We start from the raw sequence: 15,368 nt of genomic DNA, 5'->3' as shown, positions 1-15,368 counted from the left end.
TTTTACCAAGCTTCTCCGTTCCAGTGGTGCACAAAGCCTTACCTGCTTTGCAAGCACAGGTACTGGTGGGGTGTGTAGCCTTGGCTGGCACGAATGCTTGGCCTCAAAAACTTGGGTGGTTAGGTGTTGGTGGCTACGCTCTGGGATGGCTGCAGGAAATTTGGCTGAAAATGTTTTGTGAAAAATGTATGAGAGCCGGTCCTCCAGCAGTATGTATGTACGTGCTATTTTTTCTGCTCTGCCAGCTGGCTTAGCTTATTGAAATATCTTTGTTTCTGACACATGGAGCCTGACAATCTCCATCTTTGGGCCACGTTCAGGAGATATTACTCCTGCATGCAAGTAGAGATGACATCTTGAAGAGGACTTGCTGACCTACACAGATATTTAGCGGCCAGACCAAAACAGACCAGCACCTGACTAGGGTGATGCAGCCAGACCTGAGCCAGGTCCACAGGAGCCCCTACTAGTGATGTGGGGTCGGTGTCACCACCACCTGCTGGCCCGTTCTCACACAAACTAAGTGGAAGGGAGGCCTTCAAGTCTGCTGGAGTGCCACGGCAGCGTGTTCCACTTACAGCCCAGGAGGTTTTCTGCACATCTTCATGGACCACGTGGCTCAGGCTATGTAACAGGCACGTTTTAGGAGACCTTCAAGCCCCAATGAGGCCATAGGAAGTGGTCCCTAAGTCAAGTTGCAGGTGCTGTGAGGACTCCTGTTTCCTCAGCAGGGGTGGGGGCAGCCTTTGGTAGAGCTGCCATACACATGTGCCTCTTGCATCCACCGTCAGCGCAGTCAAGGCAGGCCTGCTTTTTTGGGAGGCATTTCCACCCATGCATGGGAGGGGTGCTTATACACAAATACATATCTTACGTGGCTGTATTCCTTTGAACTGATCCTGTAAGCCCACTGAAGTGCATGGGAGGTGGGTGAAGCCTACTCACGGGAGCACCAATTTGCACGAGCAGGTCCCTGGTTTTCAGCAGGCTGCAGTCTTTCTCCCATCTCCTTTCGTATCTTCCAGTACATGTGTTTTGACTCTCTGAAGCCTTCCCTTGCAATGCAAGGAACACATCTCTGTCAGTGCTCCGTGCAGTACTCAGTACCTGAGGAAGCGAATGGCAAGCAGTGGGGAGGGATGGTGCTCAGCACGCTGCTGGGAAGCCTTCTGGCTCAGCCCCGCAAGATGCGCTCTTTTCTCCTGCTCTGCTCCATCCCCAGTGTATATTACACTTGCCCCAGCTTTGCAGAGATAATTTGCACTCTCCTAGTTCATTAGCTGCTACCCCCTCCTGTCCGTGGGCAAAAAAAAGCCCTTACTGTTCAAAAGAACACATGCAGCAATCATTAATGCTGACCCTAATTGTGCCAATTCAAACCACTCAATAGCTCTAATTAAAACCTCTCTTGTGCAGGGCACTGAACAGTAACAAAACTGTCACCCCGAACAATCAAATCATGGAGTTAAGAATTTTTTTTCCCCTGTTGTGTTCAAATGTTGTTGGTGCTGTCGGAAAGGGTCATCTGAAGGGATTAAGTATGGGGCTTTTGTAGGCTGCAAGGAGGGGGGGGGGGAATATTTAAAAACAGCCAATATCTTTTGGTCACAGTTTGAAATCAGAAGACCCCAACTCTTTTCCAGGTCTCCTTTCATCCACTTCACCCACCCCCATGCAGCAAGCAACACCTGCAGAGCCGACAGGCTCTGGGTTATGAGACACATGGACACCACAAGTCAACTTAAACATCTGCAAAGGAGGGAGGGGGGAAAGCCCAGGCGTTCCTATCCCCGCAACCTTGTTTCTCAGGGTCCCTGACTACACTTTCCTGTGCACCATAAATAACTCTGCAATTACATTAATTGGTTGCATATTTGTTGACACAGGGGTGGACAAGGGTAGGTTATGGTGGGAGGATTTTTGCTTTCAGTGCAATTTTATACTACTTTCTTCAGATGTCCCTTAATCCCCAGTCTCCCCTCCCCCATAATTTAGGATTCACATGTCTTCCAGAATAACTTTATAAGCGTGTGGGTGGGAGGGGGGGGAGAAAGAGCGTTAAAATTCATTTGATGGCACCCATGCACTCACATCTGTTCTGCCGTGTTTCCCTAGCAAAGTCTATCAATCAAAAGCAAAAGGTTGATATGTATCACAGTAGGATATTTCAAAAAAGCTGGTTGCAGGCGATTGTGTGCTGGAAGTTCTTTTCTGCACAGAGTTTCTGACAGAGGTCAGAAGAAAGAAGCAGTATGTGTACGTGCCTTTTTTTTTAAATATATTTTTATTTTTTTGTACATTTTGCACTTTTTTTTTTTTTTAAGAACGTAGCGAAATCAAAAGAGCAAAAGCAGTAATTGCCACAATCCCAGTCTCAGCATCTCTTCCTCTGTTTATTGTTGAGCATGTTCTGAAGCCCAGATCTGGGAATGCAAGAGCCTGGAAACACCACAAGTGCTTCTGCATCTGTGGCTCTAGTTTAGGTCGTTGCAGGCACAGATGCTGGCTACAGTGTGTGGCTCTGGGTTCATACCACTGCCTCCGAGTATTTGGTGTGGGCTTCTTGAGGGAGTCTTTTCTTCCAGTGTCTCCTTGGCTTGCTTTTGCTAGTAAGTTGCAGTAAGAAAGTTCATGGCATGCCGTTTCATCTTTCCTCCTTTCATCCCTCCTGAACCCATGTCCCAGCTGAGGACTGGGGAGTAGGATGATACCCGTAGAGCCCTGGCAGCCTGCCTCTTCAAACAGCCTGAGCACTTTCTGTTAGAAACCACCTTCGTTGTTTCTTGTTCCGAATGGCTGGGTTGCACTGCGCGCCCTTACAACATTGCCTTGTCTCAGCGGTGAAGCAGTTTCATTTAGTGATGGGCAAAATAGCCCACATTTATAGTGCAGCTTGACTCAGCCTTGAAGTATTTAGCCTCGGTTAGCAACTAAGCACAAAATCTTGATGTATAAACATATAAACACACATTTATTATGTATAGAAGCAACGGAACAAAAGAATGTTTTTAAAACACTTGAAGGTGAACAGTCCCTTTTTGTGCAAAATCATAGCAAAATCTGCCATCTGAGAAGATATGTTGAAGGTAAGGTTGATTTTCCCAAATTTCCCTCAGACCCTGCAAATTCTAGCCCAAGGGCCAGCAGGAGGGCCTTGCTGTTTTCCAAACTTGGGGATGTTGCACCTTCTGATTGCGCTGGCCCCTTTCTGTTTGTGCCATCACAAGACCCTAATTTTCAATAATAATAATGTGTTCTTACAATGGGATGGTTGACACTACTAGATGGCATCCAAACGAATGCTTTTATCAGAACAAGGTCCCTTCAGCAGCAGCACTGGTGAGAAGAATAAGGAGCCAGAGCCCTTTGAGAGTTTTGCTGTCTGTCAGGGGCCATGGGAGATATCTCTCCTGCTAGTACCTGGCACTTGCATTACACAACATGCATGTGAGGCTCTTACAGTTCTTGATACTTGCTCAACAGGGAGAAATAAGGCACAGAGACATTTTTTGACTGGCTCCAGGTACTCTCAGTGAGCCAACAGGCACCCCAGCATCATCTCCAGACTCTGGAAAGCACCACCTCCTTTTCTGAGCTGCTTCTTGCCTGTGTTCATATGGGAAGCTCTGTCTCTCTCTTATCTGCATGCTGAGGGTAGGGGATTTCAGTAAAATATGCTCTGGTATAGATTCCCATTGCTTTCTGTATGGATCTCCCACGGTCTCTGTCTGCCCTTCCGTCCTCATTCCTTGCCCCCATTTTCTAGGCAGCAATGCTGGAGCCTATCCTCTTGACGAAGCTGCTGCACTTTAATTTTCAACAGGCCCCTGTTGCTCTTGCACCTTGTGTGTGGTCTTTGAACGTTATGTGGCTCGGCAGCTGGGAATAGTGAGTGGGTGGGCAATTTAAAACAGAAAAGACTCTGTATCAGCGCAGGGCTGAGGTTTGAACTCTGCTCAGCTTTGGATACGTGTAGCCGGTTCTCAGGGCTGTGATTTAAGTGCAGTTTTGCTGGTGTCAGTGTGAAGCCTAAATCAGTGCTAAGAAACTGGTAGGGAAGAAAAAACAAACTTTGCCTGTCTGATAATGAGCGTTACTCTTGGCCCTGATCAAAAATTGTAGGATCAAGGCATCTTGTTTGTATCCTGCTGTTTTGTCACCCTTTTGTCCCTAGCTCGGAAGACAGAGGGTGGCTAATATGATGCCAAAGATTCTTTGCTAAAATATGTTTCTGAGCTTCTTTCATGCCGCTTAAGACACCAGTCTGATTCTGAGCTTACTGAGAATAAGGACTGTTGATGGAGGAAGATAGATGGAGGGGGGTGTAAACCCGTGACACAAAATATCTGAATCCAAAGATCTGAGTATCTCTCTAATGAGACAAGGTGAATGTGCTCAAGTGTCAAAATAAACAAACAAAAAAATAAATAAATCCCATGTCATTGTTGAGCTCACAGGGCCTGATCGTCATCTGCTTTGTCCTCCTTTTGCTGTTGTCTGTGTTAGTGGAAGATCACCTGAAGTAGAGGTCAGACAAAAGACCCCGCCTTCCTTGTGCCCTGATCCCCCTACACGTCTTTTGCACATTCAGTGGTGAGCCCACTCCTCTGGGCAGACGGTTCACATGTACAGGAGGTTCACCACCTGCTCTCCCTGGCAATTGCAGCCTAGAGTACCCAGTCCTCAAAATTTCAGTGCAGAGGTATTTCTTTCCCCACCCACTTTCCATCTATCCCACCCAGGTAGACAGGATGAGCAGAAAGAATCCTTGCCTTGATAAGATTGATAAACGAGGTTGGAACAGAGCTCCTCTCTTCTGGAGTCCATATGGAGTCCAACCCAACTTCAATCTCATAGCTGACTGAAAAGAAAAAAAAAAGAAAAAAAAGAAAGAAAAAAAATTGGCAAGTTCCTAAGCACTTTTAAAGATTCTAAAGGTTAAAGATATGGTCGATTGGCATTCTTTTTAGAGCCTGAAGTGATATTATATTTACTTCACAAAATTCAAAGAATGCACAATGAACGTGCCACATAAATACCCATCATTCACCATCACTACACTGGCCTCATACTAATTCTTAACATTATAACCTAGAATTTGCAAAACCCAAGTAAAATGGTAAAAAAGAATATCCTTGTTTTCAAGGAGTTGGCAGATTACATACTAACACCAGCCAGGTCATAGTGGGAGTTCCACCCTTAAAAACAGATATGTGCTTCAGCACCATGAAAAATAATATGGAAGCTCAAATGGGCTTTACTGCATCTTGCACTTTACTGCATTCCTTTTTAGGTTTATTTTTTCATAATAACACTGGTGTATGGCCAGCAGCCTGTTCCTGTGGCGGAATAACAAAAGGGTGTGAAGATATGGTAGCATGGTCAGATGGACAGGTACTAGTAGGAGGTGAGGGTTTGGCGGTGATGGGGAATGACCAGGACTACTGGCAATTTGTTGGCCAACCAAAGAAGTGCAGCTAGGACCTGCACAAGTTAATACGCTTCCTAGAGAAAAGCCCCGCACAAAATTTCTATATAAAGTATAATAAATAATGTGGTGGAGTCTAGATGGATTTAATGGAAAAAGACTTGCTGTCTTGTCATATTTGTAGCAAAGCTTTTTGTTCAAGTATTGGTGAGCATTCTGCCAAGAGCTTCAAGGATGAAAAGCCCAATAGGACACTTACAGGGTTTCTGTTGCACTCAGGCATACAGGTAATTAGTTTTCATAAGAAATTGAGCATCCTTTTTGCTGACATAATCCAGCAAGTCCACCCCAAGACATGCTAATAGCGGTGTGCCTCTACATCTTTAAATAGCGTGAACACTTTGCCCATGGCAGCAACTGTGCTGACAGTGGGATGGCACCGTGACATTGCCATGTGCTGTGACTTGAGTCCTTTCAAATCCAGGGACTTTCGATTTCCAGCCTTATATGACCTAAGGGTCAAATTCAGTTTTCCCCACTATCCCCATATTCAACCTGTGTCTGGGAAGCTGTGGAAATGATGTTCTGCTTCAGTTTGGGGTGACTGCACAGACTCTTCTCCTGTGGCTGCTATTCCAGTCTGCACAGGGTCATGAGTGTGCTCAAGTGTGGTTCTTCAGTCTTTATTCTGGGTTGCCCTGAACTCACTTTTGGATGGAGATTTGGAGGTGTCAGCATAGTAGGGAAGGCTCTTTCACTGCTGTGGGTTCTCAGCAATCAAGGCCTGACAGGAATGGACAACTCTGATTGTTATTATTCAAACTATTCAGTACGCATAAAGTGCAAGAAGATAGCTCTAAATTCTGCATCAGGTTACAGTTAACAACAAATCAAGCTCACAGCAAATCAGCCATATTCCTCTTTACTACTTTTGTGACAAAAAAGGGAACTAAATCTAGGCCTGCTGCAGGAGTGATTGTAACATCCACTGCAGGAGTGATTGTAACATCCACTGACTTAAGAAAGAACCAGTAGCATTAATTTGGTCTATAAAAGCAATCAGCTCATATTTGGAGGCAGTGAATTATTCTGTATTGCAAGTGTGAGTAACAATTTCTGCTAAACTTGTAGGAGCTAAACTTCTCTGATGGAAGCAGCGGCAGGCAGATCCCGTGACGGTTCTGTTGTGGATGCCAATACTGTTCAAAACAGGACAGCAATCTCCTGAAACTTGTCCGAGGACAAGACAAGTAGAAGCAAAGGCAAATAATCACGGCAATCAAACGGTTCTCCCTGAACAGTTGTCAAGACCACCAATACATACGCCTTGTGCCACGGATTCGTGGTGGTGCACGTGCTATGCGTGCACCATGGCAACAAGATATTAATCATCAACACCTATAGGCACATGTTGGGGTAAGTCTCCAGAGATGCAAGCTGTAGGCTGTATCTGCTGCACACAACAAGCCCCGACGATACTAGCTTCAGTGCTACCTCCAGCAGCATTGCATAGCTGAATTCATTACTGCTGGGCTTACATCTCACTCGGAAGCATCCAAACGCCGGGCCTGGCGTATGAGTGCCTGGACATGAAGAACAACTTTGCTTCTAGTTCTGTGCCCCTCTCTCTTTGTAGTTTTCGGTTAATCACCCTGGGCAAGTTCTTTGCTGGTGAGACACCATCGACTGAAAGTGGCACTGTGCCAGCGCAGCGTTTGGCACCGCAGCCTCCAAGGGATGGCAGGGATTTACAGAAGAGCTCAAGGGAGGTGAGGCACCAGTTCCTCTTGCGCTCAGACACTAGCCTCCTCTTGGCTCATCAGCATCTCGGCAGTGCCACTGGTGCCCAAGACAGGCACATCCTGCTTGCCAGGAATCTGGAGAAAATTAATGGACAATGCAGGGGCAGAAAACTTTGTTTGGGCAGTTTGCTTAATGAGATTTTTCTTTAAACACAACACACATGTAAAGTGCACCTATACCAAAGGGAGCACCCGCTTAGCTGAAGAGTTAGGCATGAATTTTCAGTGGTGAATGTTATTCACCACTGAACACAGAGAATTATTCTCTCTGCTGGTGTCTCTACCATGTAACTGAATGTCCTTCTGATGGTTTTTGGGCTCAGTGCATCTGAGTGAGATTTAATGGTTGTGTGGCCAGGCTGTGGAGTCTCCTCTGGCCCAGTTATCACACTAATGCCATTACTTTTCGCAAAGAAAATAGATGTCCTTACAGAGAAATAGCTGGCCATGGAAATATTGTTCAAGGGTGGAGTGGGTACATGCTTGTGGTTATAAACAGCTTTGGCCATAAAGTAGTCAAAGCGTTCAGCTACTGAGGATTTCTGACCCTCTCTGGGACTTCTACTTGGTGTTAAGATGCTGCTGGTGTCAAGGCCACGTAGGCATTGAAGTGTAGGCTTCTGGCATAGCTGGTACTCTCTCTTAGGGAACAGGAAAAACATATATATATATTTTTTCATGGAAGTAATGAGCGTTTATTTAGCAGAGAGGTCCTGGTATCCATGGGTTTATCTGTGGAAAATATACCAAAGGGATACAGCCACACTTAAAGTGCAAATGTTAAAGGACACATGAAGGCATCACATGAAGTAGATCAGATGCAAAAAACTCCCCATGAAATTGGAGAGGGGATTGTAGACAAGTGAGATATTGTTATTCGGACTGGAATTTCATCAAGACTTAACTCCAAGGTGATGTGGTACTTTGGTGGTCGGATCCCCACCTCAACAAAAGTGAGCTAGATTCTGCCTCTCTTTCTGCAGGTGTCAGGTGTGCACTGGTATAACTTGTCCAACCTCAGCAGAGGTGATCCTGATGTACACAAGGACACTCATATATAGATTTTCCAGCTCTCCCTCCCCGCCTCCCCTCAAGGTCTGTGCTCATATCATGTGGAATGGCAGCAGTTCAGGTGTAGATCAGAGAGACTTTGAAATGGAAAATCAGAGGATACCGCAGGCCATGCTGAAGAAGAGCTGGCAAAGTTTAGGACCGGGATAGCAGAGAGCGGTGAGGGTTAGGGCTAAGGTATATCAGTAGGCTTGTATGGGTTGCCGGGTTTGGAGCTCCAGAGAGATCTCAAGCCAAGAATAATGAATACTGGCAGAGCTCCGTGTGAGTAACAAACGGCTCATACTGCCTAGGCTAATGACAAAATGTTACATACTGGCATTTTAAAATAAATACTTAAAAAAGAGAGAGAAGAAAAGAAAGATGAAAGCAACCGCTATAGCTAAACACCCTGCTTTGCTCTGATAAGATGCCAGAATTATATGACTTCTGCTGTGTAACAAGGTTCTCCATGTGGGCGTAGCAGCCCCTCCCCATACCTAGCGGATACACTCTAGGGAATTTTTACAAGTGTGAATATTGGCTCTTGTAAGGCCATTGAGTGCAGAAAGCCAAATATGCTGTATGAAGAAACTGCCTGTCGCGTGTTTTTCTGCACGAGCACGAGAAATGTCCCTCCGAAGGTTATTATCATCGTTGTGTGCACAGCGATGATGTGCGCTGCAATGAGTATCATTTTGTGAAGTGCAGGGTCTCTGCCCTGCAACCAAACTCATCAAAACGAGGGTCCCCAGGACAGCCGGCAGGTGGGCAGAGGCTTGGCACTGCTCTCTGCCTCCACAGCCTGGGGTCTCCAGGCGCGGGCGGCTTCCCACACAGCGGTCCCACAAGGGCTGGATGTCCCGAGGGAGACCCGCAGCGGGTCCCCCCCAGCTCCGGGCGGCGGGGGACCCTTCCCGGGGCCCGCCCGCCCCTCAGCTGTCACCGCGGGGCTGCGGGCCGGCCCCTCAGGTGCCGCCGCCCGGAGCTCGGGGCCCGTCCCCGGCCGCCAACCTGCGGCGCCCGCCTCACGGCCGGCCGCGGGGCGGGGCGCGGGGGGGCTCCGCCGCCGCCCCGCCATTGGCCCGGTCCCGCGGCGGCTGCGCTGCCATGGGTGCGCGGCGCGGGGCGTGCGGGCCGGCCCCGCCCCGCCCGGCCGCGGCTTTATAACGGGCATCCCCATGGCCGAGGCGGGGAACCTGCCGCCGCGGGAGGGGCGCAGCCGAGCCCCGCCGGCCCGCACGCAGCCGCCCGCCGAGCCCCGCCGCCGTCGTCCCCGTCCCGTTGTTGCCGCCCCGCTGCCGCCGCCGAGGGGACGATGCCGTCGCCGCCGCTGCTGCCCGCGGCCTGGCGCAGCGCCGGGGCTCGCCCGCTGCTGCTGGCGCTGCTGCTGCTGCCGGCGCATCTGCCCCAGGGCGGCGGGCACCGAGCCGCGGGGCCCCGGGTAAGTGAGCCCCGCTCCCCGCCGGGGCCGCCCCGCCGCCGGTGCGAGCACCCCGGGGCTGGGCGCGGAAGGGCTCGGGCGGGCTCCGCGCTCCCGCACCGCGCGTTTTGTGCCCGGCGTGGCGGTGGGGCTGGGTCCGCGCTCCCCGGGGGGTTAACGGGGTGCCCGCAGTACGGCTAGGTGCCTCCGGCCCGGGCTGCTCCCTGCCGGAGGCTGGCTCCGTGCTTTTTTAATGTGACAATGCCTGACGCTTGCTGGGGCTGCTCCTTTCGCTTAGCAAGCTGTTCCCGTGCTCCTGGGGGAGCCCAGCATCTCTTCTAAATATGGTCCTCCCAGTGCAGCACCGCCACGGACATCCGCCCGCAGGAGAGCCCTCGGGCACAGGGCAGCAGGCCGGTAGCTGCTCCGCAGGCAGTACTGCCACAGGGACGTGGTCCTGGGTAAGTGGGAAAGCTCGATCTCTGCAGGCGTGTTGGATGGGCTGACCGCGTGCATTCTTGTCCCATCGATCTGAACGTTATGAAATGTAGTGCTTAATTAACTTCAACTATGGTTAGGCAAGATCAGGAGCCTTTGGAATCCCGACTCAGCCAGAATATAACAATAAGGGACTCGGGTGCAATGGTCTAGCTTTTAAATAGAGCTGCTATTTGACCATGATGGCAATTAAACGCTTCTCAGAGCTGTGGCTGCACTGGTGTCCCTGTGTTCAGCTGCACCATGCAGCCTCTTTTATGGCCAGATGTGTAACAAGCAGCTATTAGAAAGTGGCAAATTAGATCTAGTGTGTGCCATAAATCCTTGGGGACCCGTTCTGGAGGATGGGGAACCGTAAGGGTGCTTATGCATCTATCTGTATGACCTGATACAGAGCCTAAAGCTCAAAGTTGGAGTGGTGCTGTATTGAGAGGAGCTTTGAGGTGATAACTAAGCATCTAGCTAGGTGACTTGGGCCCTGAATAAGCACTGGTATCTAAATGCTTTAATGAGGAGCAGTTGAAACAAAGAACAAAATGAAAAGTCCTATTGGCAGTGCATAATTGCACAATGAGCCTGTCTATCAAACAGTTTCCATATAGGCCACTTTTATACACTGTACTTTACAAGGCAGTTTAATTGGTCCCTGTGTTGTGTCATCTTTGGAATGGGAACTGCTTCAGGAGAGTGGAACAGCAAATACAAGGGGCTACTGATTTACTTACTGCTTGAAATCAGTGAACCAACTTTGGTATTATCCCCTTCATAACTGAGGAGAACGTCAGCTGAATTGAGCACCAATGTCTACAGTTCTGTACAAGGATCTGCCTTGATGTTTTAATTTATAAGCTTTTTAGTGGGAGGCCATGGACTTCCAGGATGTTTCACAGGTGAAGCCTCTCTTCTCACCCACCAAGTGTCTTGCCTATGTGCACGCAAAGATGGAGAACTTGGTCTACTCATTTGCAATCATGTTGATAACCCCTGAGCTTCATCTCTGCTAGTGATTAGACATTGCCAGTACGGCTGTTACTAGCGTAAAGATGCCATACTTCGAGCAAGAAAATTCTTAATTATTCCTAGTTTTTTTTTTTTTTTTTTTTTTTTTTTTTTTTTATGATGCCTACCACGTTACATCACTGTTTCTCATGTGGACTTGTGATCGAGACTATTTTCCCTTCAGGAACCCTCCCTGACCTGTCAGGTCAGTGTGGTAGTTCTGGGGACTAATCCTGTAGGCATTCAGTTGCTAGGTGTGATACTTACTCTTTCTCTTCTGTACAGTGAGCACTAGAACTACAATGTGTGCAAGTTTGAATGCTTTTAAAGGCAAACAGTAGTTTTGAACCAGCCCTTCTCAATGAGTTTAAATGAGCAGCAGTAATGCTTGAAACAAGTTTTTGATCTTTCTCTTTTGCATTTCCCTCTTACTATAGCAGTGTTGCTGCTAACCTAGGCAGCCAGCAGTGTCACTGAATGCATAAGCACAGAATTACGACTTGCAGAAAATGATGAACATTTAAGGGTAGCACAGAGAATGGGGAGATCTGTATTTCTTGTGCCAATGCAGGATCAAACTTTCAGATGAAGTGAGATGATTGTGTGGATACCAAGGTAAATTACAAGAGCAGGTGATATCCACTGGGCTGCTGAGGTACTTCTGGCTCTCAAAAGTTGTACAAAGCTTGATGTTTCTTCCTACAGTGAAACTGTGAGCAGTGACATGAAGCATTTGGGCTTGGGAAGTATCAGTGACCTGTGGGCAACATCTGACTTTTGTATGTCTGCTGTGCCCACTGACAGTTAGTAACTGTTCCAAGTAAAACTCCACAGTAAGTCTAATGTCTTGGGTGTCCTGGAAATAACTTGAAAGCCCAGGGCTATTATGATTTTTCTTCCTCACTTGACAGACTCAAAGAAATTGTCTGCTCTGTTATGGGATTGCTTGATCATTTGTACTCTTGTAGGTCTGAAGAGCACAGTGCAAGTGATCAACTGACTACATTTGGAAAATGCCTGTCTGAAGAATGTTCCCATGTGGAAAAAGATAATCAGGCTTGATTTTCTATTCATATTCCCTTCCTTCATGCCTCTTTCTCTCTGCTGGCATGAAATCTGGAATTGTGTGACAAGACAAGTCTTGCCATTTCTCCTCCTTGACCCCACAGCTTGACTTGCAAAGATGGGGAGCTTGACTGGGCTGGCTCTTGCATCTGCTACTGTGTGATGAATTTGAGCAGTGCTCTCTCATGGCAGATTAAATAGATTGTGCCGCTAAGCCCTATTTTCCTCCATCTGGACAATGAATTGTGTCCTCTATCTTTCTAGTTCAGAAAGATATCTTTCTATACAGAAAGACAGAGCTACGTTTCCTGTATGTCCCTTTCTTTTTGTGGCCAATTCCTGACCATCATGAATGTGCTCCATTAGTGGCTTAACAAACAAAAAACAAGAAAACTAAAACAGGAAAATACTGGGTACTTGCAGAAGTATAACATGACTGCAGTAGTCAAAAGCTGTCCTAGGAACAGGGTTGAATTTGTGACAGACAAATTCAAATTCTGTATCCCCAGTGACTGAACAGGACTAAGAAATGGGAAGCGAGGGCACTCACTAAATTTTTGTCCTAGTTTCATGCATGGAAATGTGCCATATCCTTCCCTGAAAGGAATGCTGGTTGGAGGTAGGGGGAAACCTTCAAGTTTAGTGCTGCTGTAAAGGGAAGGTAGTAGGCAATAAAACAGTGAAGGATCCAACAGGTTCCAAAGCATTAGCTGGAGTGGCACAGAACAATGTAAACTCCCTGCTGCAGCTGGTTACTAGCTAAAACCCCACATAAGGACCTCAGTAAAAAGTGCTGAAAAGGCTCTTGCAGCATTGCCATTCCCTCTGGAGGAGTAAGCAGCATGGCAGCTTGTGCTGAGGAGCCTGTTGTCTTCTCACTGCAGCACCACCGTTAGGGCTCTGCAGAGCAGGTGTCTTTAGATATGCTCTACTAAACCTAGGGAGAATGTTTTCCTTCATGGTAGGAAGAAATGAGAGAAGGACATACAATAAAAATACAAAGCAAAGGGCTATATATAAAGGAGATCTAAAACAAAAGAGTGAAACTTAGAATGGGTTTTCAATAACTGAATAATGGTGCTTGGTTTGAGCTTATATCATTGCATTGCAAGGGTCAAGCCATTACTTAACAGCTGAAGCATTTTAATGTTTCAGATATTTTTACTGTTGGAGGGATTTCCATTTTAATGAAGGAATAAGTACCCAAAGGCAAGTGCCTAGAGAAGTGTCCCCTAGCAGGACAGATTTGTTGTCTATGATGCATAGCTTTTGGTTATAGATACTCTGTTTTGGTTGGGTGGTAGTTTTTCTTGCCTAAGTAGGAATTGTAATTATGTGTGGAGCTATAGCAATGTTTTTTCTTCCTGTCCTTGTTCGTACTTGGGTCTTTAATGTTAAATAGCTTAATTCCTTGCAAACTACCAAAGAAGCTGATCTGATGTGCTTTTTCATAAATTATGCAGCTGTGTTGAGGAACAGGATTCATTCTTGTGTGGAGAAGTATTAAAAATTACATTACAATATGTTACTATTAGAACAGTGAGTCCTGTTCTAACCAAGAAAGCACTGTAGGATACAATTTGTTCTGTGTAGTCTTAGTGTGTTTTAACTGCCTGAGCTTCTGAGTTGGCTTTAAGAATATTTCACTCATGTTAATTACCTCTGCTCCTAATGAAAGATTTCTGGCCAGCAAGAGACTTGGTACAGAGAAAGAAACTGCTTGTGTACTTCTGCTGGCGCTGGTAGCAAGCTCTGTAGCTCTGGAACATCTGCAATGATAACCTCTTGGACAAGTTTTCAAGTTTCTAACGCTAGTCATGTGCTAAGGTAATCTTCACAACCATCAGTGCAGAGCAGATGCTTTCTTGGCTGCTTTTATTTCTAGATGGCCTGAAGCAATTGGTAAGATGACTGTAAACTTCATTTCAGTGGTACAGTAGTGCTGTAATATTAATACTGATGTTTAAATATCTTAGATGTTCTTATCCTGCCATCTAAAACTAATTGCGACATCACTTTGTCGGGAAAAAAAAAAACAACAAACAAACAAAAACCCATTTATCTCCTACTTGGCTGCTGAATCCCCAGTTCTTCTGAGACTCATATATCTGACAATACAGTTAAGTGTTATACAATAAACTTTATGCTGACATTAAAGGCTGAACACTGAGGCAGTACAGGTGAAACTGAAGCTAAGCCCTCAAGTCTGAGGGCTGCTGCACAGGCTGTAGGACTTAGCTGCCTGTGTGAAAACATGAGGGCTTCCTTTTGGGAGCCTCACTGGTGGCTTCCACATGGTCTCTCTGGTGACACAATGTCCAGGGACCTAGCAATACAGCAGAGCTTGCCCCAAGTTTAATGTGCACTGCTGATAGCTCACTGCTTTGTTCTCAAGTGAAGTTCAGGCAAAGAAGCAAAAGGTGTAACTTCCACCTTGAGCTGTGAAGCTTTCTTTCTTGTTAGACTACATCTTTACTGTCACTGAACTGGTAGGATTGTAAGTCTTCTATGCTTGTTTGTGAGAAGCTTTTCCATTCACTAGGTTTGTGCCCAAACGCTACAAGGCTACCATTGCTGTAAGTGAATCACTTCTGTGCTGGAGCTTTCTGGGTAACATGTGGTGTTGGTGTGAAATGTTTGCCTGCACAGAGAAATTACTGGGATCTGGGATGACAGTGTATGGAACTGTCTCCCTCTTCTGACAGGCTCACAGTAGCAGTTGGTGTTTGAGGTCAGCAGCTTGTATGTGAAGCCTTCTGCATGCTGTGGCTTTCACTGCCAGTGTGTTCTGGCACTGAGGCCCTTCTGGTGGTGGCTGTGTGAGAATCGGCTCTGCCTTCTTTTCTGCAAGGCCTCGTAGCTGTAGGAGAGAAACTGAAGGAAGGCATAGCTAGTCACACCAGAGTGAAGCTTCCACTCAAAGCAGTGGAAATAACCACCTGCTGTACAAAGGAGTCCTTTTTTTGCATGGCCTTGTGTGGGCTATGGGCAGCTCTTCAGTCTGAGAGCAGTCAACCCAAGTCAGCTCTCTCAGGACCAGACCTTGCCTTGAAATTGGGCTCGTGACTCCTGTCAGGGATTGCTCTTTTCTTAGCACAGTAGG

At 47.0% G+C, this 15,368-nt stretch overlaps 1 protein-coding gene across 8 annotated transcripts in view; it reads left to right on the top strand.

The window, feature by feature from the left end:
- The first annotated feature begins 9,420 nt into the window (after positions 1-9,420).
- The window catches only part of SMOC1 (SPARC related modular calcium binding 1), a 126,958-nt gene continuing 121,010 nt past the window's right edge, over positions 9,421-15,368 (top strand). For 6 of the 8 annotated variants that reach the window (XM_040558374.1, XM_040558370.1, XM_040558373.1 and 3 more), the window contains exon 1: positions 9,479-9,724. In XM_040558374.1, the coding sequence (XP_040414308.1) occupies positions 9,599-9,724 (126 nt within the window). In that variant the 5' untranslated portion in view covers positions 9,479-9,598. Of the gene's footprint in view, positions 9,725-15,368 lie in introns of all 8 variants that reach the window. The other 2 variants (XM_040558375.1, XM_040558371.1) reach the window with 2 other exon arrangements.

Source organism: Cygnus olor, chromosome 5, assembly GCF_009769625.2.
Source record: "Cygnus olor isolate bCygOlo1 chromosome 5, bCygOlo1.pri.v2, whole genome shotgun sequence".
Lineage (NCBI taxonomy): Eukaryota > Metazoa > Chordata > Aves > Anseriformes > Anatidae > Cygnus > Cygnus olor.
This window is presented reverse-complemented; position numbering and strand designations above follow the sequence as displayed.